Source organism: Rhinopithecus bieti, unplaced genomic scaffold (assembly GCF_001698545.2).
Source record: "Rhinopithecus bieti isolate Rb0 unplaced genomic scaffold, ASM169854v2 scaffold_31548, whole genome shotgun sequence".
NCBI classification, from domain to species: domain Eukaryota; kingdom Metazoa; phylum Chordata; class Mammalia; order Primates; family Cercopithecidae; genus Rhinopithecus; species Rhinopithecus bieti.
The window spans coordinates 684,982-708,936 of record NW_016814470.1 but is presented as its reverse complement, the minus strand read 5'-3'; the positions used below and the strand labels follow the sequence as shown (position 1 = coordinate 708,936).

At 36.1% G+C, this 23,955-nt stretch overlaps 1 protein-coding gene across 1 annotated transcript in view; it reads right to left on the bottom strand.

Annotated features, from left to right (window-relative positions):
* UACA (uveal autoantigen with coiled-coil domains and ankyrin repeats) overlaps positions 1-23,955 on the bottom strand; it is a 103,410-nt gene that overhangs the window by 2,495 nt on the left and 76,960 nt on the right. The window contains exons 6-16 of the mRNA XM_017851059.1: positions 22,488-22,697; positions 20,979-21,016; positions 17,847-17,915; positions 15,948-16,055; positions 14,952-14,984; positions 14,341-14,439; positions 10,515-10,551; positions 9,556-9,608; positions 5,265-8,003; positions 3,145-3,297; positions 899-964 (exon numbers count right to left, since the gene is read on the bottom strand). Coding sequence (XP_017706548.1) covers positions 899-964; positions 3,145-3,297; positions 5,265-8,003; positions 9,556-9,608; positions 10,515-10,551; positions 14,341-14,439; positions 14,952-14,984; positions 15,948-16,055; positions 17,847-17,915; positions 20,979-21,016; positions 22,488-22,697 — 3,605 coding nt within the window. The remainder of the gene's footprint in view (positions 1-898; positions 965-3,144; positions 3,298-5,264; positions 8,004-9,555; positions 9,609-10,514; positions 10,552-14,340; positions 14,440-14,951; positions 14,985-15,947; positions 16,056-17,846; positions 17,916-20,978; positions 21,017-22,487; positions 22,698-23,955) is intronic.

Below are 23,955 nucleotides of genomic sequence, written 5' to 3'. Positions count from 1 at the left end.
TATAGAAATGGCAGGTCTATTGATTTTAAGAATTTGATATCATAAAGTATCTTTCATTATTTTATCTAGTTCTCCGTTTAAAATTGATCTTTTTTTGAATCTTTCCCTTCTTGTTTTTGTTTTTTTTTTTGTTTTTTTGGCTTGTTTTTACAGTGTGACCTAACATACTTCAAATTCAAATAATTCCCATTATCTCTGTCATTCTAAAATTTGTTTCTTTTAGTACATTTTCTTCCTGCAAAAAATCTATTCTGAGAATTTTGGGGATGCTGCTCATGGTGTTTCTACAGGAAATTAAGTATAGTATCCTTTATATGTTAATCATTTCTTAGTATGTTTTTTTTAAACAATAACTTCCTCAGTACACCCCTAAAAAAGGGAATTCATAATATTATTCCTTAATTATTCCTTGGCTTTACCAAGCCAAGTTAAGACTTGGTAAATAATTATCACCAATTCTCTCTTAACAAATCATTTTGTCTTTAATTACTACAGTCCTATACACATAACACCCTGCTTGTCACTTTTGTACTTTTCTAGTATTCAAAGCCATTCCCCCTCTCCTCTTAGATGACAGCCACGTGTGGATGTCAAGGCACTGTCTCCAGCTAGCAACACCATTAACGTGTGCTACCATCACATGTTACCAAACTGTCTATAAACTGAGTGACAAGCAGATGGAGACAACACTAAATTTAAGATGTTGTGTTGCCATATAGCTTTGTAAATTTTTCTGAGAGATCCACAAACCATGATTAAAAGAAACATAATTATTTTTAAATAAGCATATGGGGTGCAGCTACTTTAAACATCAATTACTTTCACATAAATTTATTTGAAAATAAAAAATTATTATCTCTAAAGCAATATTCTTTCCAAAGGAGAAGTAGCTCTTTACCTGTGCAGCACTAAGAAGGTGTGTCCGATAAATTGCAATTACTTCTTGATGCTGTCTGTCAGCATCCTAGAAATGTGGAAAGATGGGCAGATGTGAATATCAGCATTGACATTTCCAAACTTTGGACAATGCTCAGGCTTCATGCTACAAAACTATTATTATTATTAAGGGGCTCCTGCTATTTCTAACAACAAACTACCTTGGACCTACCAGATGCAGAATTCCAAAACATAACAATAGAAACTTCTCTAATGAATGCATGGCTAATGACAGTAATGCTACTTTCTCTAAGTAACATGAAATTATTGCTTTAGTTCACATCTAGTGCCATGACCTTCTGTAGACACTTATCACATGTTTGGATTATTGCAAACGCTTCCTATCCTGTCTTCCTATCTCCACACCGTATTCCCTATCATGCCTCTGAGACTAAGGTACCTCTTTCCTAACATCACTTTTGGCTCAAAAACCTTGAGTGACACTTCTTTACATACATGAGAGAATCCAAATTCATCAGTTTGGTTCTCAATGACTTCCACAGTTTGGCTTCAAACATTGGCTCTTAAATACAGCAGTCCCCTCTTATTGGCAGTTTTGCGATCAGCGGTTTCACTTTCTCTATTTCAGTTGCCCATGGTATAGTACAATAAGATATTGGGAGATATAGAGACCACATTCACATAACTTTTATTACAACATATTGTTATAATTGTTCTATTTTATTATACTATTATTATTAATCTCTTACTGTGCCCAATTGATAAATTAAACTTTATCACAGGTATTTATATATGGGGGGAAAACATAGCTTAGATAGGGTTCAGCAGGTCCTATCCATGGTTTCAGGCACCCACGGGGGGTCTTGGAACACAACCTCAGCTGGTAAGAGGGGGACTACTCTACAGGCAGGCCTTTCAATGCCCTCTGGCCATGCCACTTGTATTCCATCTCCATGCTTTTTTTACACTATTTTCTTTGGATGGAAGAGCCTCTACTTTCCTTTCACCTACCAAAATAGCATCTGCTTTACAAGTTGAAGCCAGGTACTCCCTTCTTTAAAACTAGCTTCCACCACACCACTAATCTTTCCTTCCTGGAAACTCCCATCACTTAGAATCTGCATTCTCAATTCTATATTTGACGTCTCTCATCTTGTCATTTTACGAATCTGTATTTTGCCTCCCTAACTACCCAGAATTCCTTGGGGACAGGAATGGCATACTTTCTTTATCCCTGCTTAGCACAGTGTCATGAAGATAATGAACAATAAACAAATATTTCTAATTACTAGTGTCCTTTGGATAAGATCCAAAATCACAATTTACCATCCTTAATCTGTAGGCCTACAGTGTTAAAAAATAAACACTACAAAAAACCTTTCTCCTCTTAAAAAATAAACAATTCTATGAAATAGGGAAACATCAACAGCAATTTACATGTGATTGGGCCATTTTACTTAGCATTTTGTGTGTATTAGTGCATAATTAAAAGCATAGTCCCAGATACGCAGGAAACTGAGGCAGTAGGATCACTTGAGCCCAGGAGATCAGCCTATAGCAAGACCCCATTGGAGACAAGCCTAAGCAACATAGCAAGACTCCATCTTTAAAAAAAATGTAAACAAACAAGTAATCAGTTATTACTCTGTTTTGTGGATGAGAAAACCAAGAGTTAAAGGGAATGTTCCTTGCCACTTCCTTGTAAGTGGCAAGACTGAGACCAGACCTTCCAACATTAGCTTCTAAATCCAGGCATTTATTCTTCTATATAAGGTATAAAACCATAGGAATGCCTCTTTATTCACCAAGATAAAAGATTATTTTAAAACCTCCTTTAGTTTAGTGGACCAATATTTTAGAGAGTACACTGCAATGAGAAAGATGCTGGATTTGGAGTCAGCCAGTTCCACATTTATACCCCAGCTGAATGACCCCAGGCATCAAATATTTTATTCTTTGTTTCCTTAAGAATTAAATGGAGGGAATAAACCTGCTTTGTGAGATTGTGATGAAGATAAAGTTTATAGATAAAGTATGTAAAATGTTTAATATGGTACCTGGTGTACAGTAGGCATCAAATAAGTATTATTACACCACCAGTATAGGTAACTTTTCGTATATAAAAACAATTACATTCTTGGATCCAAACACAGCTACAGATCACTTTAATTTCTAAATTAGCCTTACAAACTAACTACAGGGAACCAGCACATATTCACGCAAAGCCCCGTGTGCCTGGTTACTCACAGCCAGCTGTTGCTCCAGAGATTTCACTTGGTGCTGCAGAGTGTCAATCAGCTGGCTCTGCCTCTTGGTGGGGTTCCCACTTGTGTAGGTGAGTTGGGAAAGGCCATTGAGTGCTTGTTTTAGTCTTTCCACATCATTAAGCAGTTCAGTTATCTTTAAAAAAAAAACGTTGTGGGAGAAACATATTATTCACTTATTCATGTACAATGAACATCTTTGTACATAAATCATTCCTTTTCGGAGACACAAGCTTTATCTTTATACACCAGAAAATTGAAATATGAATATTGCCAGGATTGTTATCAACGGTGCATATAATATGTAATTTGTAATTAAATCCCTCTCCAGAAATTCTTTACAAAAGCAATACCAGATTACAATAAATATTACATATATCCTAAGATGTGAGTATAAACATTGTCTTCTTACTTTTAGACTGTAAGTATCTATGAAGGCACATGAACTATCTTCCAGGTAACATATGGGACACAGGAAGGGAAGGGGGATTCCCAGCAACAAAGTGTGAAAAGTAAAAGGGTATGGCCCATGTAAGTCTAACATACGTTCCTTTTTCCTTTCAAGAGTTGTATTATTTAAGACTACTTTGCTGTCGAGAAGAAAAAAAAACAAGGAGGCTGTTTATAGGAATAGGAAGTGCCTAGAAACATAGCATTTCCCCCCCTGCTTTACAGTCAGACAGAGTCGACTTGTATGAGCTTGACTCATTTCCTTTACTTTGCTGAGCCTTAGATGCTACATTGATGAAAGGTGGACAGTCTTTCAGCGTTAAAAAAATCAGGTTGGGCACAGTGGCTCACACCTATAATCCTAACACTTTGGGAGGCTAAGGCAGGAAGATTGTTTAAACTCAGGAATTCAAGACCAGCCTGGGCAATATAGCAAGACTCCATCTCCTCCCCTGCAACATTTTTTATTGAAAAATAATAATAGAAAAAAAAACAAAGAAAATCAAATGCAATTATATGCACATGCTCAATAAATGGCAACAAGTAGATATTAATAATTAGCTCTTACAATTTATAAGTATATTTACTTATACTTAAGTATAATAATATACTTAAATTTATAAGTATATTTATATAGTAATATATATATTACTATATATATTCATAGCTACCTTCTGAACAAGCTTAGAGCATTTAAATTCTCAATCACAGAGATGGTGTGCCAGAGGATAGTATGTACAAATACTTTCCAATGGGGAGGGCAGTCTGTGTCTGTGTTTACTCCACATGACATGTAGAAGGCATTTAATCATTATATGTTGAAAGGAAAAAACTGCAGTCAGTCTTTATATGTCATCTCCATAGTAAAAACTTTATACGACACCAGTGTCAAAAATATTGTTGAGTACCTGTCTGTAAATTGTACCATGAGAATTAAAGATAAGATGGAAAGTTATAAACCCTGCTCATAAAAACTGGGCAGATCAATTACATAATTATAACAAGGTAATATACATGTTTTAAAGGGATGGCAAAACCACAAAAAAACATGTATCTTAGAGGAGGAACTGTTTACCATAGACTAGATTGGACAGTGGGGGCTTTAGGAAGGAGGATAACATGTTAATGAATGTATAGGATTCAACTCAGTAGAAAGGAGGGAGAGGACATTCTGGATGAGGGGACTAGTCTGTAGAAAGACATGAGCAACAGAACATAAAATGAATTGGAGGGCTCAGTTTACTACTATGGGTGAGTGCCAAGACCAACTCTGGATGCTCCCCAGTGTTCTTGGTTTCTTGCAGCCCAGAAGGAGAGCTTCCCCATCACTCTCTTCCCCACCTTTCACATGCCACAAACCCACTGGCTTTTGACTCTTCATCTGTGAGACAAATGAGCCTTAAGTCTCCCCATCATTCCTCAATTCTTGGCTAGAACAGCTAAACAAACAGAAGGAAAAATGCTTTTGATTTTTGTTTGCATTACTTCACTTTTTTTCAATTCGGAATTTTTGCACACAAGTTGCCAAACTGGAAAGGGTGTGTCTAATGGTCACTTTGTTAATACCTGTGTCTGCTTTCCTGTGAGATTCTGTGGTAAAGAGTGCTGCTCTGGGTTTCCAACACATAGTCATGTGGACTACTTTGTACCTACCTTATTATCTTTTGCTTCTATTTGTTTAGCAGATTCTTGTATTCTTCTTTGCAACTCTGTGATTGTTGTTAAGGATTTATCACATCGTTCCTTCTGATCCTTGATTTCTTGCTCAATGCTGAAATGCAGTAATTCCTTCTCATCTTTTGCAGATATTTCCTTCTTCTTGGCATGTAAAACTTCCTCACATACTTCCTCATACTTTCTATTCAGATTGGCCAATTTTTCATTTAAACTGGAAATCTGTGTCTCCAAATCACTTTTTGTTGCTTTATATTTAGACAAATCAACTACCTCTCTTGTCTCTAATTTTTTTAATGCTTGTTTAGTATTCTGAACCTCAGACTGAAGTTTGGAGACTTCTTCCATTTTGTTTTGGCTTTCTTCTTCCTTTTCTCTCAAGCTAGCTTTTATGATTCCAACTTCTTTCTCAAATGCTTCTTTAATCTGCAAATGCTCTGCCAGGGGTACAGAAGAGTTCTTTTGATTCTCCAACAACTGATGCAGTTTGGTCACTGTCTGCTGCTCTTTCTCATAACACCTTTGCATATTCTTCAATTCTTCCTTTAGATTTTCAATTGTGCCATTAAGAGATTTTTTCAGAGCCTCAACTTGTTCCAATGGAACATGTTGTTTTTGCAAAAGATTTTGCACCGCAAGTATCTCAGAAGTCTGTTTGGCATTTTCTTCTACTAGCTTCTCTTTCACATTCTTTATTTCTGCATATTTCTGTGACAAGTCTTTTAACTGTTTGTTTAGCTCGTCTGTTTTTCTGCTTAATGCTCTTTCCATTTCATGAGACTTCTCAATGAGAACTGTCTTATCCCTCAAATCTTTCTGAAGGGTAAAAATCTCCTTCTTTAACCTGTCATTCTCTTGCTTGTTTTTCTTGACTTCTTCTTCACTGACACTATACTTCTGTGTCTGCTCTGATAACTGGTCTTTTAGTTCCTTCTCTGTTGTTTTAAATTTTCTCTCGCACTCCTCAAAGCTGACAATTGGGGCGTATTTTACCTTAATGCATTCTTGTATTGTGTCGAGTTCCTTCTTCTGGGCTTTAATTTCGGCATGCAGTGTCACAATCTCTTCTTGGCCTTTTCTGTAGTTGGCCAATATTTCAGCATTACTATCCTGCACCTTTCTCATGCTCTGACTTAGCGAGCTCATCTTTGCCTCGTGCTCTGCCAGGCTGATGTACTCAGCTTTTATTTGGTTCTGAGTGTTTTCCAGGTTTCTTTTTAATATTTCATTCTTATCTTTTATTTTTACAAATTCCTGATTTATATCTTCAAATTTTTTCTTCACATCTAATAATTCTTTGTTAGTTTTAGCTAATGTGCTATTCAGTGTCGTTTTAATCTCTTCATGGGTTTTAACTGGCACATACTCATTACTCATCATCTTCTTCAAGTTACTGTTTTCAGACGTGAGAGCATGTATTTTCTCCTGGTCTTCACCACATTTTTTCTTAAGTTCAGACAGTTGTTTCTTAAGTTCAACAATATTGGATTTCAGAGCTGTTATCTCTTTTTCATGTTTCTCAGGAGGTACAAACACAGTTTCTAGGCGGTTCACATCCTTACTTAAGCTGTCATTTTCCAGTAGCAATTTCTCCATTTCCAGCTTCTTTTCTGTATATTTTTGTGTTACATCTAAAAGCTTTCTATTAAGATCATCAATAATTGCATCATGTGATTTTTTCATGTCTTCACTTACTTTTAAAGGAACATAATGATTTTTCATTTCAATTGTTAAGTTATGTGCTTGCTCCTTGAGGAGCTTATTATCCAGATAAACTTTTTCAATTTCCTTTTGTAGTGACTGATTTTTCAGTGTTAACTCAGTGAGCTTCTTCCCAAGTTCTCCTGATTTCTGTTCTAATCTGCTCTTAACCTGTTCATGTTCCTCTAGTTTGATGTGCTGAGCAAGTTTGGCCTTAACATTCTCAAGTTCTCTCTTTAACTGTCTAATTTCACTAAGTGATTTTTCATGTTCTCTTTCCATTTCTACTAATTTTTTTGCTTTCTCATTCACTTCATTTGATAATGAACTCTTCATGTTTTCAAATTTTTCGGCTGGAATGGAAAGGGCCAACTTTGCTAACAATTCTTTTGCCTGGCCTTCCATCTCTTTGACCTTTCTTCCTTTCTTCTCTCGCTCCATTTCACACATACTAAGTTCCTTCTGTAATCGCTTATTTTCTTCTATCAGCTTGCCTTCATCCCTCTTAAACTCTTCCACTATCATCTCATTTTGTTTGATTTGGTTTCTTAATTTCCCCACTTCTGCTGAAGCACCTTCATATTTTGCTTTCATGTCTTTCAACTGATCCTTCAGTTCCTCGGTTAGTCTGTGATTCCCTGAGGCTGCTTCACTTGTTAAGTGTTCTTTAAGGGCAAGAAAATGGGTCTGCATTTGTTTAACTTTACCTTCTGACTCATACATCCTCTTCTGCACATCTTTTAATGCATCTTCTAATTGCTTTATCTGTTCATCTGAATCCTCCTTGACCCTTTCACATTCTAATGCTAAAGCTTTGCATTCTGCCACTTTGTGTGCCAGTTCATTTTGGAGCTTCAGTCGGTCTTGTTTTGCTGACTCACAGAAAGTTCGCATTGCTTCTAACTCTTTCTTTAAAATTTCATTTTCGGAGTATGATGTTTGACTGGGTAAAGATAGCTCCAGAGGTCTTAACATAGATCTGCTTTGCATATGGGCTGGTATACCTGGGGAAGTACACTGAAAAGAAAAAAACAAAAAGACATCAATCACAAAAGCCTAAAGGAGACATTTACTGTACTTATTTGCCAAACTTAGAGAAAGTTTGCACATCATCAGGAGTCAAAGGGTTATCAGACTAGGTAGTAAGATGGAAGAAAAACACAATGCTGATTTTTGTAGTAAGAAAACAGTTCTGGATATGATTTCCTTAATACATTCACAACATTTTCAGACTTGTGTTCACGTAAGTCTATTTCTAGCAGAACAAGGGAAAACGGTCATGGCTACTGGGTGCTATTTTGTCTTTCTTTCCCCCTTCATAACACCTACCCACACATGAATATCACCAACTTCATCAAAACATATTTATTATTTATGTTTTATGGCACATAATGTGCTTAGAACTTCAAATTCTGAAGCAAACCATCATAACCTTGAATAAAAACAAGTATTGTCATTTTAAATGTGCAGATAATTTCATAGAATTATAGATTTAACTTCTAATAAGATTTTTGACTTCTGTGTACTTTCACTGTTAAAACAACAGAATATTCTCTAAATTATAAAAATACCACCAAAATAAACCCAGCTAGTTATCAGAGTTGTCAAGAGAATGATTGGTCATGGCCAGCACCAGGGAAAGAGAGTCTCCCAATAGATAGAAAACACCCGGAGCTGGTAACAGCCACTTCCTGATAAGATCTCCGGAGCTGGGTGAGCAGGCTCAAGCATGCACACTAAGAGGCAAAGTGGTGGATGTATGACCTTCTTCCAGGGGCATTTGACTGGTAAAGGAAAACAGCCCCTAGAGAGCATGTGCACAACCTTAGTAAAGGCACTACATATGTGGACCCTCCTAAGTGCTGACAGGCCACTACGCATGCAGACAGCCTGCCCTCAAAAGAAGAATCAAGGGAGGAGAAATGCAAACCCCAAAACCAAGCCAGTGTATAAAAATCCCAAGCCAAGGGCTGAACAAGAGCAGTGGGATCTCTCAAGCCACCCACCTGGCCTTCTTCCAAGTGTACTTTGCTTCCTTTTGTTCCTGCTCTAACACTTTTTAATAAACTCGCTCCTGCCCTAAAACTTCCCTTGGTCTCTCCCTCTGACTTAAACCTACTTCTGCCCCTCAGCCGAATCCTTTCCACTGAGGAGGCAAGGATAGAGCCTGCTGTAGATCCCTACAGATTTACTGTTAGTTAAATCTGAATTGCCTTTCCCCTGGATCAAGAGGAAAAAAAAAATTAACTTTGAATTATTTATATCTGTCCTCCCCTTTATATGGGCAAATATGAAGAGTTAACTGACCACTGTTAATGAACAGAAACTCAGCATCAAATGCAACGAAACTGCAATTCAAATCTCTTATTATAACCACTATCATCAAAAACACTCTAGAGGGCACCAGAAACAGCAACATCTGTTTTTATTAAACTCAAGAAAGCAGGACCAACCTGTCTTTGATAATGAAAACCTTACTCTATTACAATGCTACTTTCTCCTCTTTATAAAGGCACAGAAATTTTCTTTAAATGTTTTTTAAAACTAAAAAAAAAAAAACAGTTATTACCTGTGAGTCTGCCATATACATCTGACCTTGTTTAAGAAGCATATCTTCTTTTCCTAAATAAATCCATATAAATGACATTTTAACTTAAATATCCATATTAAAGTAGGCTAAACATTAATTTGATGTTATTTCCTTTATTATTCAAACAAAACAGAAGCAAGAGGTACAACATAAAAGTATCCTCATTCTAAAATACCCCCTTTTTTCCCTTATTATTTCTATAAACAGAAGTACCTACAATCTACTGAACAGTAGATACTAGGTTGGTTTTTATTTTTTTCTTATTTTTTTCTACGCTCTCTCTCAGCAGAATCACTAAGATTTCAGAAACATCGAAGACTGTTAAACTAGGCTACATGATAATAAAACGTATCTTATAATCAAAACAAAAATGATATTCTTTCATAATATTACTGTTGTAACAGCATAAATATTACTGCTGTACGAGACGATAGTTTAATAGTCACTAGGAAACAAACAAAAACAGATTTTCTAGAGAAATTGTTTAACACTGCAGAATAAAAAAGATTAATTATGTAGAGTCTAAAAATAATTCATAAATGTTTATTGAACATGTAATTTTAAAATGCCTACTTGCATTGAGACTGATTTCTCCAAATTAGAAAACTGCATTTATGTTCTTTCCATAAAAAAATGAAGCCTAAATATCACAAGACGAATATCTATGTCTACTAATCAACAAGGCAAATTTGATAATTCATACAATATACAATTTTAAAATACAGGTAGCAAAGGAGAATCAGAGCTTCAGTAATTATCAGAATATGTTAGAAGTTACAATAGTCATCTTAACGTCTTCCTAGTTACATGTGTTGATGACGTTTAGCAGCAGGAATATCTTGTACAATTATTTATATATAGTTAAACAAGTAAGAATAAACATTCTTCTTTGCTTGAACTAGGTGAACTGTAATGATAATCCATATTTTTATACTTACGGTTACTGAAATGACTTCCTGATCCTAAATGATCACTCTGAAATCAGAAGCATAAAACATTTTAGGGTGAATGCTGCCTCATTTTGTTAAATTCTGTGTCTGTTTTAGCTCTAATGATGCAGTCATTAAAACTACATTTTTGACATTCCTGTTTCTCCAGAGCATTATTCTACTCAAACTCACAAAAGAAACACTAGCAACACTTAGAGAGATCAGGTGGGAATAAAGTACTTCACTAAGCATTTTAATAAAAGCAGTCAAATGTTTTAAGGAAAAACTTCATTGCTCAAAAGAAAAAAAAAAAAAGTAAGCCCTAAATGAACTGAAACAACTTTCAAAAACTACTGTTTGCTACTGCTTTACCTGAAAAGGAAGGAAGTGGCCACATTCATGTCAATAACTCATTTCACTTTACCACTGTAGGAAGCAGAAACCCTACCTCATTGACTATGAAATATCGACATAACCTCTTCTTCCAGAGTTTATAAAATACCAAGTACTTGGAAAGTAAAACGAGACAGAGAGCAGGAAATGAAACTGAGGCAGAGACCTACACATAGTAATAAATCCATCAATCCATTAGTTAGGAAATAATAGAGAAACTCCAGATATAGTGAATCAAAATATACTGGGTTGCTCCTTTTCCCAAGTAAGCCAAATACGAAGAATCTAATATAAAAATTAAAATGTTACACTTCAAGAGTAAGAACACTTGTAATCCCAGCACTTTGGAAGGCTGAGACAGGCAGATCACTTGAGCCCAGGAGTTTGAGACCAGCATAGGCAACGTGGCAAGACCCCATCTCTACAAACAAATACAACAACGAGCCAGGCGCGGTGGCTCATTCCTGTAATCCCAGCACTTTGGAAGGCTGAGGCGAGTGGATTGCCTGAGGTCAGGAGCTCAAGACCAGCCTGGCCAACATAGTGAAAACCTGTCTCTAATAAAAATACAATAAATTAGCTGGACGTGGTGGTGGGCACCTGTAATCCCAGCTACTAGGGAGGCTGAGCCAGAAGAATTGCTTGAACCTGGGAGGCGGAGGTTGCAGTGAGCCGAGATAGTGCCATTGCACTCCAGCCTGGTCAACAAGAGTAAAACGTAAATAAATAAATAAATAAATAAATAAATAAATAAATAAATACACACAGAAACATTAGCTGGGCAGGGTAACCCAAGTTACTCAGGAGGCTGAGGTGGAAGCATCACCTGAGCCCGGGGAGGTCAAGGCTACAGTGAGTGGTGATCACACCACTGCACTCCAGGCTGGGTGAGAGAGTGAGACCCTGTCTCAAAAACAAAACAAAACAAAAAACCCAGAGTAAAATGAAGAGTAAGGACAGGCAGATGCAGTTCATATTTGTGTATTTAGGTGTATCAGTCCTAATAGCTACATACCAAACTCTGAAGTAGTCGACCACGATAAAACAGTCCACAATTCCATGATTAAATTAATGCCACCTCCTTTAATCATTAGTGCCCCCACGGTATGAAAAAATACCTATAAGCTTAGTTAAGCTCTTTGTTCTATGGAATATTTAATACTAAAGTTTACAATAACTACTAAATGGCCTCATACATGCATAAGGGGGTGCTATGCACATAAGGAGTTCAAAAAACTTAATTTGGTCTTATTACCTTTATTACTCAAATGAAAACAAACATAAAAGTTGTAACATAAAATCAGCCTCATTCTAAACTATCCATTTTCCCCATATTTTTATACATACAAGGGAAATAGCTACGTTAAGTTATTATACATAACTCATACCAGTAATTCTGTTAACAGTTAAGGTTTTTTAAGCATGTGAGATAATACAGCAGTAGATATTCAATGTTTGTAGTAAGTGATGAATTCTTAGTAGTTTGTTGTTGTTTTGTTTGTTTGTTTTGAGACAGGGTCTCACTCTGTCGTCCAAGCTGGAGTGCAGAGGCATAATCTCAGCTCACTGCAGCCTCCACCTCCTGGGTTCAAGTGATTCTCCTTCCTCAGCCACCCAAGTAGCTGGGATTACAGGCATGCACCACTCTGCCCAGCTCATTTTTGTGTTTTTAGTAGAGACAGGATTTCACCATGTTGCCCAGGCTGGTCTCGAACACCTGAGCTCAAGTGATCCATTTGCCTCAGCCTCCCAAAGTGTTGGGATTACAGGCTGAGATACCACGTCCAGGCAAATTCTTAGTAGTTTTTAATGGCTGCTGTTATAAATACTAGGTCATGTATAAAGTGGGACCTGTAATTTTCTGTTTGAAAGTAAAAAATCATTGCTAGCATAAATATTCATCACAATGAGTATATAGTGACTGAGGAAAATGTCCCCATCATATTGAATGGGAACAGCTACAAAACAGGATGTACAATATGATCCCACCTGTTGAATGACCCTAAGTGTAAAACTAGCATTGTAGTTACAGCACAAAGGAGTCAGATGCTTGGATTCAAATCCTGACTCTGTCACTTACTATTTGTGAAATCCCTCATGGGTAAACCTCTCTGTGCCTCAACCTCCTTATCTGTGAAGTCAGGTAACAAAAAACTTATCACACAGAGTTGTTTTTTAATGCATGTCAAGAATGCAAAGTACATTGGTCAGTGCTATTAAAATATTAGCAATCATCAGTTTCACAATTAACCTAAAAAAGTCTTCAAATATGAAGACAGAAGCCACTATAGCTAGATCATTTTTTGGTTTATAAAATGGTGTTTCTGAATAATCTTGAAAATTCAGTGACATAAATATGTACACATATTAAATGTGTATAATACAATGAATTTTTGCATATGCATACCTTTTGTAATTATACACAACCCAGATTAAGATATAAAATATTTCCAGGACCCCAAAAGTTTTTTCACACACCTTACTCAGTAACCCCAAACAAAGGGTGGCCTCTATTCTAATCTCTAACATCATAGATTAGTTGTATCTGCTTTTGAACTTCATAAAAATAGAATCATTCAGTATGTACTCTTTGTGTCTGATTTCTCTCTTGCAACATTATCTGTGAGATTCATACATGTTTTATATTATTTTTCATAATGCACACATAGTTTTTTATTTACAAAGAAAATATTATTTTGCTATGCTCTGAATGTCTGCCAAAATGTGTTGAAACTTAATTCCCACTGTGGTGGTATTACGAGGTAGGGCCTTTTGGAAACTGATCAAGTCATGAGGGCTTCACTTAGGCCCCTTTTTGCCCTTTCACCTTCTGCCAGGAGAAGATGCAGCAAAAGGCCCTCACCAGACATGAATGCCAGATCCTTGATCTTGGACTTTCCAGCCTCCAGAACTGTGAGAAATAAATTTGTTCTTTACAAATTTTCTGTATTTTGTTAGAGCAGCACAAATGGACTAAGACACTTTTTTAGTGTACTTTGGGGCTGCATTCACCAACAAAGATAAAAGATTCATGCTGAATCAGCTACCTTCAGTGATGCCCAGTGATGACTCCTTTCTGAGATAATCCTGGACATATCACCGTTCATTTTATGAATGCTTTTATTATCATTATACTCACTGCAAATTTACAGGTAGAAATATGACGTTTTAAAAAGGTAAGGATGGACAATGAAAAGAAACTAGAATGACACTAAATGTCAATTACATGCTAGTCAATTTAAATGATCTCAACCTTTATAACTATGTGGAGAAAGAGACAATCACCCCAGTTTTGCCAAAGAGGCAAAGGTTCGAAGACTTTAAATAAGCAGCCCAAGGTCACACTATAAATAAGAGATTTATAATTCAAATTCAAGTCTGCTGCCAAGCCCCTTAACATTACCCATTATGAGTTATAGGAAATAATTTAACCTTTCTATACCTCAAAATATTTAAATCTATTTTTCAGGGCCTCAATAGTCCTTAAGCTTTCTTCATGTTGCTTTTCTTTAGCTGCCAAAAGGGACTTCAGCTTTTCTTTCTGAAATGAAACAGAATAAATAGAGTAAAATCACCCTGTGCTTGGAATTGGGTTAAAAACGTGTTTTAGAAAACATGAATTGGAATTACATTAAGGACTGGAGTTAATGAATTCTCCAACCTGGTGAACTCTACTAGTAGAGTTGATAATTTCTACAAATATACTAATGAAACATACAATATCTATAAACAAAATCATAAAAAATTCAAATCTCTGTTTTCAATCTTAATGTTTTCAGACATTTTCTTTATGTTTAGAATTTTACATTATTTTCAGGACAAGTTTCACAGAAAGTAAGACTTTCAGAAGCAATAACAACAAAATGCCTACAATAATCTATGCCACTATATTCAAAACATCCTTTTTTAGTCATGTATACATTTTGAATTTCCCTTTAATAACCAGAAATAGAATCCTGGTCTGTATCTCAATTCAGGACTTAAACCTTTACTACTATAGCATCTTCAATTCCTAAAACAATTTTAATGGTTTAAAATAAAATGTCATCCTACCTCGCTTTCCAGATCATCAGCAACCATAACTTCCTAAATTTAAAAAGAAGACAAAATATTTTCATTCTTAAAAGCTTATTTTAAAAGGCATGAACTTGGCAAAGATCTTTTTAAAAAAGACTGGCACATATCTTTAAGACTGGGGTCAAAGATATGAGAAGAAAATAATGTACTACCAATTCTGTTGTATGAGTTGTCTTTTATTCTTCTCACTATCCAGGTTCAGAAGCACTTTCGATTCTCTTGAGAATCTATCAACCAACAAGTCCTACTTGTTCTTTGTCCTCGTATCTTCTGTCTACTCTTTCCTCTCCAATCCCATGGCCCTAACTATAGTTCAGCCTTTTGCTTTTGCATATGTTCAATTTTAGGAAAATCTAACATAGATAGCAAGATATTAAAGTGATACAGAAAATCAGAATCAGAAGGACACAGCTGTACCAATCACGCAGTTACTTCTTACTTTTGAAATGCAAATATCACATAAGATTTCACCTGTGATAAGTGATACATAATAAAATGTATATTTAAAGAGTGAACTGATTATACTAGATTTCATATATATTCTACTTTCCCTCTAAAAAAATGATTCATGGATATTTCTTGTATTTCCAATTTTTTTATACAACAAGGAATATATTACAGGTCACTGTTTCTGTGATTTTGCTCACCACAGTGTTTTCTGGAATGCCCTCTGATTCCCCCTTACTTCCTTCAAAATTCAACAGAAGTACCATCTCCCACAGGAGGTGCCCCCCTCAGAAGTGGCGGCCCACAATGATCTCTCCTCACTTTCCTGAACATTCTTTACACTGTCCTTACTTGTTTGCTTATGCTACTTTAAATGTAAAATTTCATGTAAAAAGCCTGGTCCCCAGTAAGATTTAACTCCTCTGAAATGCAATGAGCTAATTTTACCTTAAACAATCATTAACAATTTGCTATTGATGATGTAGTAAGACAGGTTTTTGATTTTTTATATGCAGATTTATTTACCTCATTCAGCTGTAACTGTAAACCGTTGACTTTATCCAAAAGTATTCGTTGTTCTTGCTGAATTTTTCTCAACCTCTCTTTCAAATCTTCATTTTCAATCTCCAAATCCTTAAATAATAATGACAACAAGGTGCCAGGCCAATCTTAAAAGAGCAAATTCTTAAAGAAGAAATTTTTTTAAAAGCAGTTCACTGTCATACAGGTACATACGTATGTAAAACACTAAGTACAAAGATACAATAATTTCAATGATATGCCAAGGATTTAAAATCTACAGATCAAAAATAAAATAAAAAATTACTATCCTATAATAGCTAATAAATACAAGTATATACTACAAGAGGGCAAATCATCATAATTCCGATAAAGAAAAAATAAAAAGCATCCAGACACAGAAAAGAGCAAAAGAATATGCCATTTTAACTTTTGCTTAAGACCACCCAAATTTATGAGACTCTTCTAACGTTTTGTTGAACTTATCATCTTTTCAGTGCTCTGATAAAAGATAAAGGCTCGAATTTAAGGACATAGTTCATTTTCTTACACTACATACTAAACTAAGAAAACCCAAATAAAATGCTTTTATTATTTTGAAAACAGCTATTCAATTTATCATTTAACAGTGTTTCAGTCATAAAATTAATTATGGGTCCTTCCTCTAAAATAATCCTCATAATATTATTTGGAAACTTTGACCAATATAAAAGCTAAAAGTACTGTGTGGTTAGTTTAACAAAATTATTTTCTCAATCAAAATAGAAAATACTTCAACGAAAAAAAATCAGGATTTAATTTACATAATAATCATCATTTTTAATAGTATAATTTTCCAAAATAAACACCAAGATGTTATGTTTACGAATTCCACAAACAGACACATTTAAATCAAAATAGTTATATAAAGGTTGCTTTTTCTAATGTATATTTAAAACAACTACCTTTCTACCACCCATACTTCTGGGGCGGGTTATATTAATAAATTTTATAATACTAGGACTCAAACATTGATAAACAAAAGTCCAATTCTTTAAGACAAGATTAGGCAGCCGGCGTGGTTGGACTCCCACAACCCTGTAATTCCCAACATTTTGGGAACGCTGAGCGCGGGGGTGGCGATCACCTGAGGTTCAGGAGTCTCGAGACCAGCCTGGCCCAACATGGTGAAAACGCCATTCTCTACTTAAAATACAAAAATTGTAGGCCTGGGCGCGGTGCTCAAAGCCTGTAATCCCAGCCACTTTTGGAGCCCGAGAACCGGCGGGAATCACAAGGGGTTCAGGAGATCGAGGACCATCCCGTCGGCTAACCCATGATGGAAACCCCGCTCTACTAAAAAATACAAAAAACTAGCCGGCGACGTGCGGGCGGCGCTGTGAGTCGCCAGGCTGGCTGGAGCTGGAAGGCGAGGAGAAGTGGCGGTACCCAGGAGGGCGGGAGCCTGTGAAGTGAGCTGGAGGGACCCGGCCACTGGCACTCCACTGGCACTTGAGGGGACAGAGGCGAGAACTCCGTCTCAAAAGAAAAAAAAAAAAAAAAAAATAAAAATACAAAAATTTAGCCCAGTGTGTGGACATGCCTGTAATCCCCCAGCTACTAGAAGCTACTAGAAGGGCTGAGGCAGGAGGATCACTTGAACCTGGGAGGCAGAGGTTGCAGTGAGCCGAGATGGTGCACTGCCCTCTAGCCTGGGCAACAAAGCCAGACCCCATCTCAAAATAAATAAAAATAAAATAAGAAGAGATTAGGCAAAAAAAGAGAATCACAAATAATGTTAACGAGTTTCTCTTTCTTTGCCCCGCTCATTTCACCCACTCTCCTGTTTCCTCTCTTCTCTCTCAATCCCACTACAAATACTGGAATTGTTTTTAAAGGAAGATACCACATTTTTTTTCTTTTTACCTGAATATTTTGAAGCTCCCTCTGATGTGACTTCACATTTACTTCATCTTGCATGTGTGTCAAATTTCGCTTTGGTAAAACATAAGAAAACACGGGTCAGCAAGTGTGAGAATACAGAAAAGTATATTTTCCTCAACTGGCAATACACCAGGTTAGTGATTTTCAGTTTATCCAACATTAGCTGCACATAACACAAGGTGGCAGTGTTTCTATTTAAAACCCCAAAATGTAAAGGACCTTTAAGATTATATTTTAAATAAATCAAGTATAATTTATTTTAAAATACTAAATAACAAATTTTAAAATATGATTAAGGATTCATTTTAACTAAAGTCACAAAATTTTAAAAAGAAGAATCTGTATAAAACTCATAACAAAAGTTGGGCTATAAAGCACTGCATTGCCAACTACTCCTAAAAGAACTCAATTTAAAAAAAAAAAAAGGAGGAGGAAGGGGAAGTCACATAAATTTTGAAAGACAATATGGAAATTATTTACTTCTCTGAGCACCACCAAAATAAAATATCAAGAAGTATGGTAAGGAAGAGACAGACAGTCCCTCTGACCCGAGCAATATAAAAAGGTCTCTAAATAACTTGGTTGGGTATATGTTGTTTTTGTAACTTACTGCTTTGAAACTTTATTCCAGTTTAGAGATTTGCTTTAACAAAAACACAACATAATCATTAAACAAGAGAACAAATAACTCCCCTATTAAAAAAACCAAAATGATCTTTAAATCTCCACAATAACTAATGTAGAAAGCTATTTCTTTCTTCCTAGTTTTTTTTAAAAAAAAACTACTGCTTTAATTCTTCGAGATAATTTTCTCATGTTTTGTATTATTTGTTTACCTTTGTTTGAACAAGTTTTTAAACTATCATTCAAATGAGTTTGGATCTAGAACCAGAGGAACAAGTCCCATTTTTAAAATATTCTATGTCCACAATTTGGCCCTAACTATGTTTCCAGCCTCATTCCTTCTACCAAAGGACTGTTCTTCAAGTGGAATCTGACATCTTCTCACAGTTCACCTGATCATACCACTTTCATTCCCAGTCTTCACTTCAGAATCCTCACCCACTGCCTCCACTATACCTTAACTCAGACATTTTAAATCAACCCCATCCTTTAATTAAAATCCACCTTCCTGACAACCCTTGTTATTAGCACACTAAAAGACTCTCTTGCACCTCCGGCTCCACTTAGCAGCGATCTGATCACGTGCACCACTGATTGGGGAGCACACGTCCTGCCTTCTGCCATCTGGTAGTTACTGGTGGGTACACATCCAAAGTCCTTATCAATACAAGGTCCTTCTTAATCTAGCACTTTGTTACTTTAGCAGCCTCTTCTGCTCCCTCCACGATGGGCACATCACTCCTGTCACACTTGTCTGCTGCTGCCCCATGAACATGTCTAACCTGCTCCCTCATCAGGGGCTGGGCACCTGCCCTTCTCTCAGCCTGTGAGGCTTCTCCCACAGACCTCCACCCACTCCCTCTTCATCCTTTAATTCTGTTTCGTTTTGCTTCATAGCATCTGCTATGATACTAAATATTCCTTTGCTTATTGTTCATCTCTCACTAAGCTAGGAACTCCATAAGGGCAGAGACTTCATACACTACAATATTCCCAGCACTTAGAACAGTAGTTGGCATGTTGTAGATGTTCAACAGATATCTGTGAACTGAGTGAGTCTTACATTTGCAACTGTACTGTAGGCTTCTTGATAACAGAGATTACATGTGCCTTAGTATTTAAAAAAAAGTCCTATTTACAGCATATATTTAGTAAGTATATTCAATAAATGATGGAAACACAGTAATTAGGGCAGTGTGTTTTTCTGTTCCTAATAGAATATTAACTCCTTGAATTTACCTCAATAATTCCTAGAGCACTGAGCCAAGCACCATTCCCATATTAATATTCAGTAATTCTTTTTATTTTAAATATCTATACATTTCAGAAATCATTTTTCTCTGATTCTGTGTGAGATGGCTAGTACAGTCATAGCAGTGTACATTTTTTTCACTCTACTCACACTTAGGTTATATGAGGCACAGGGAAGAAGGCTGGAACAGTTGCTCCAGATGGAAAAGTGCCAAAAGACATGAACCATGCATGAACATATTAACTCAGATGGATTGTAAAGGAAAACAAGCTTTAATGCAACTTTCATGATAAGTGCAATAAACCACCATGGCACATGTATAGCTATGTAACAAACCGGCAGTCAGCACACGTATCCCAGAACTTAAAGTAAAATTTTTTAAAAACGTAGCTTTCAGATTCAGGTGAGAGGTAGAAAAATGACACAAGATGATGATCAGAATTGCTCAAGATACCTGATTACTTTCTCTTCAGGGTTTGCAAATGCTTAGGTTCCTCTCTCTAGAGAAAAGCTGGAAGGAACAGTCAGCAGGAAAGGAAAGCTGCCTACACTAGCTTTTGAGCCACAGTACTGTAAACTAACCCCGCTTACTTGAACACAAATAGATTAGCAGAAAATATAAAACATTTCACAAACTGGTACATCAAAACAGGGTTAAACAGTACTTTAATAATAAATTTAATGCAAAGCATGAATTGTTTCATGTGTTGTTATTCTGCAAAGTCCTCAATTAAATACACACAGAAAAAAAGACTGAAGAAGAAATAAAAACGCTAACAGTGGCGTTGAAATCACAATATATAATCAGTTTAGAACTCTGTTTTCTTCATTTCTTATTACATTTAAAGAATTTTCCCATAACAGTAAATATTTTGTCCTATTATTAAGGGAGACTGGGGGAAACTATCTATGATCTGCCAAGCTAAAGTTCATCATTTAACAAGTTACAATGTCTCCTACTTGAAAAAGTTGAATGCTCACGGCCCCAATCAGGAGGCTACTTCTTTCCCACTGGATACCTTCATTGAAACTGAGATCTACTGTCTCAAGCTAAGTGACAGTATCTTGATATGACCTCATGATCTAAGTATCCAGAATCTACATGGGCTTGATTAACTAAGAAGAGAGATAGAATGCATTTAAAATCAGAATAGTTATGCACAACTATTAACTAGTTTTACTAAGCACTTTAAACTGTACAATACATATAATACTTTAACATTAAAATCAATATCTACCTGTTGCAAAGATGGTCCTTTCTTCCAAAGTTCTCTCCCTAAGATTTAGACAAAAAGAGAAACAACAAAATGGCAGGTTAACTTGGTGTAGATATACATTCCCTAACTATACAATTGAGTCAATATTGAATAAATAAACTTTAGAGTTTCCTCTAAAGCTTACAACTTCTTAGTTTTATTTCTAAAACATATGCTTAAAACAATAATGAAATCTCACTTTTGCCTATCAAATTAGCAAGTTTTTTATACCAACATTCAAGTAGGTAAGATTAAAGACTAAGGACGGGAGGCAGATTAAAAATGGGAAATTTATTTAGGCTGGGTATGGTGGCTCACACCTGTAATCCCAGCACTTTGGGAGGCTGGGGCAGGAGGATCACTTGAGGCTAGGAGTTCAAGACCAGCCTACGCAACACAGCAAGACCCCATCTCTACAAAAAAATACAAAAAATTAGCTGGCCATTGTGGTACATGCCTGTAGTCCCAGCTACTCATGAGGCTAAGGCAGGAAGACAGCTTAAGCCCAGGAGTTTGAGGTTGCAGTGAGCTATGATGGCACCACTGCACTCTAGCCTGGGCAACAAAGGGAGACCCCATATCTAAAAAAAGGAAGGGGAGAAAATTTAAAAACCTCCTAAATTGGGAGGCAATTTGTCAACATAGACCAAAGGCTTAAAGAACTGTACATGCCCTGAAACTCAGTGATTCAATTTCTAGGAATTGACACTAAAGGGTAATAAAAATATACTAAAATATTTATGCATAAGGACAGTCACAACCTTTGTGTACTAATGAATAATTATAAATAGCTTAAACACTACATGTAGAAAATTGCTTTATTAAATGAAACTTAAATAAATGGAATCTCATACACCAAAAAAAATCATACTATAGAAAAAGTATTTTTGAGGGAAAGGCCTTCAAAATATGTTACATAAAAAAGTAAGCTACAATTCAGATTTACAGGTGAATTCAATTTTATGGGAAAAGACTAGAAGGATATTTCTCAAAATGTTAACAGAGGCTCCTCAGTGGTAATGAGTGACTAACTTTATTCATTGTGCTTTTCTGTATTTTCCTGTTTAAAAAAAAAACATAAAAAATCATGGCATAGGCATTTGATAAATATCAGCTTAATATTTTATATACATGTTTAAACAACGATTCTTTCTTTAAAACTTTCTAAGTATAAAAAGTTGGGAGGTTCACCCCTCTTCATAAAAAAAAAAAAATTAGTAAAACATTTGACTCTTCCTTCTCAGTTCTGAAGTTATTCCAGTGTCTTGGTGTTCACTAGATAAACTAGATGATACATGCAACACACACTGCCTCAAAGCAAGTGACTATAATGTATGTAAGCAAATCCATGTTGTAGAGGGAGATGAACCAACACTGTTTATCAGTAAGGAATGTTTTGTTTCTTATAAACTCTAGTACTACTACCTAAGTCTTTTAAAAAGTGGCTCTTTGTTAACGTGGACTCTTCTAGTTACAGAAAACTGCTGATACCTTTGTTGGTATTTTCCGATGCAGTCTTCAACAAGGTTAGAATGTCCAGATTGTCACCAATTCTTGCATAGTAAGAACTATCATGGCCAAGCGCATCCAGCAAGCTTATATCAGCACCATTTTTAATTAAGACTTCTACTGCATCTCTGCAACCATATTCGCAACCTAGCATGAGGGCAGTTCTAAATGGAAAAATGGAAGAGCAAAAGACTGAGAAAACTCCAAGGAAATATTGCAGAAATATTCTGCCAGAGGCTCCCTTCGTAAAGAATAGACACTACTTTTAAGAAGTCAAGCCTGTTACAAATATAGATTTTACTTTATATTTTAAACTCATTGCATTTATAAAAACATTTGCTTTGTATCTTACTTTGCAAAGCTAAAATTTTCTATGTCCTTATGTCCTTTAATTACTTCCACTACCAAACCAACCTCTTTTTTTTTTTTTTTTTTCTGAGGAGGAGTTTCATTCTGTCATCCAGGCTGGAGTGCAGTGGCAGGATCTCGGTTCACTGCAAGCTCCGCCTCCCGGGCTTACGCCATTCCCCTGCCTCAGCCTCCAGAGTAACTGGGACTACAGGCGCCTGCTACCATGCCTGGCTAATTTTTTGTATTTTCAGTAGAGACGGGGTTTCACCATGTTAGCCAGGATGGTCTCGATCTCCTGAACTCGTGATCCGCTGGCCTCGGCCTCCCAAAGTGCTGGAATTACAGGCGTGAGCCACCACGCCCGGTCATAAAATTTAACTTTAAAATCCAATTTTCTTCATCATGCTTGGAATCAGATGATAGTATCCACAAGAAGAAAGTAATATTAAAAAGCCACTTTCTTAATCACATCATTTAATTGCTTAAGAATTTCCTCCTTTGAGATGTGTGAAGAAAACAATTACAGCTATAAAATCTAAAGACTATTTTTTATACTTTTATACTTCCAATAAACTACAAACAAAAGAATACATGTTTGTAAGAATAAAATTAAGTCAACAGAAACCAAAAAGTTTACTGGTAACTAACTACAAAAATCCCAGAAATTTTAGTTTAATTTACTGTAATATCTGAATTAAATGGAAGGGGTGTATTTCAGATACTTTGTGACCATAAACATCAGAATTGTAATACAGCAAGCACCATGATACATTAGACCTACAGACAGAGATAGGGAGAATTCTGGATAGAAATTATTAGAGCACACCAACTAAAATAGTATCAAATACAGAAGCAATAATAAAGCAAGGGACCTCTGCAGTACAGAAATGGACAGGTTCAGAGGAGATGGCACTGTACCCGGGCAGAGTAAGGAGAGAAAACACCTTGAGAAAATCTATACTGAAACATATCAAGTTCCAGAACACTCAAGAACCACTTTACTCAAAAGATTCGGCCGGGCGCGGTGGCTCAAGCCTGTAATCCCAGCACTTTGGGAGGCCGAGACGGGCGGATCACGAGGTCAGGAGATCGAGACCAT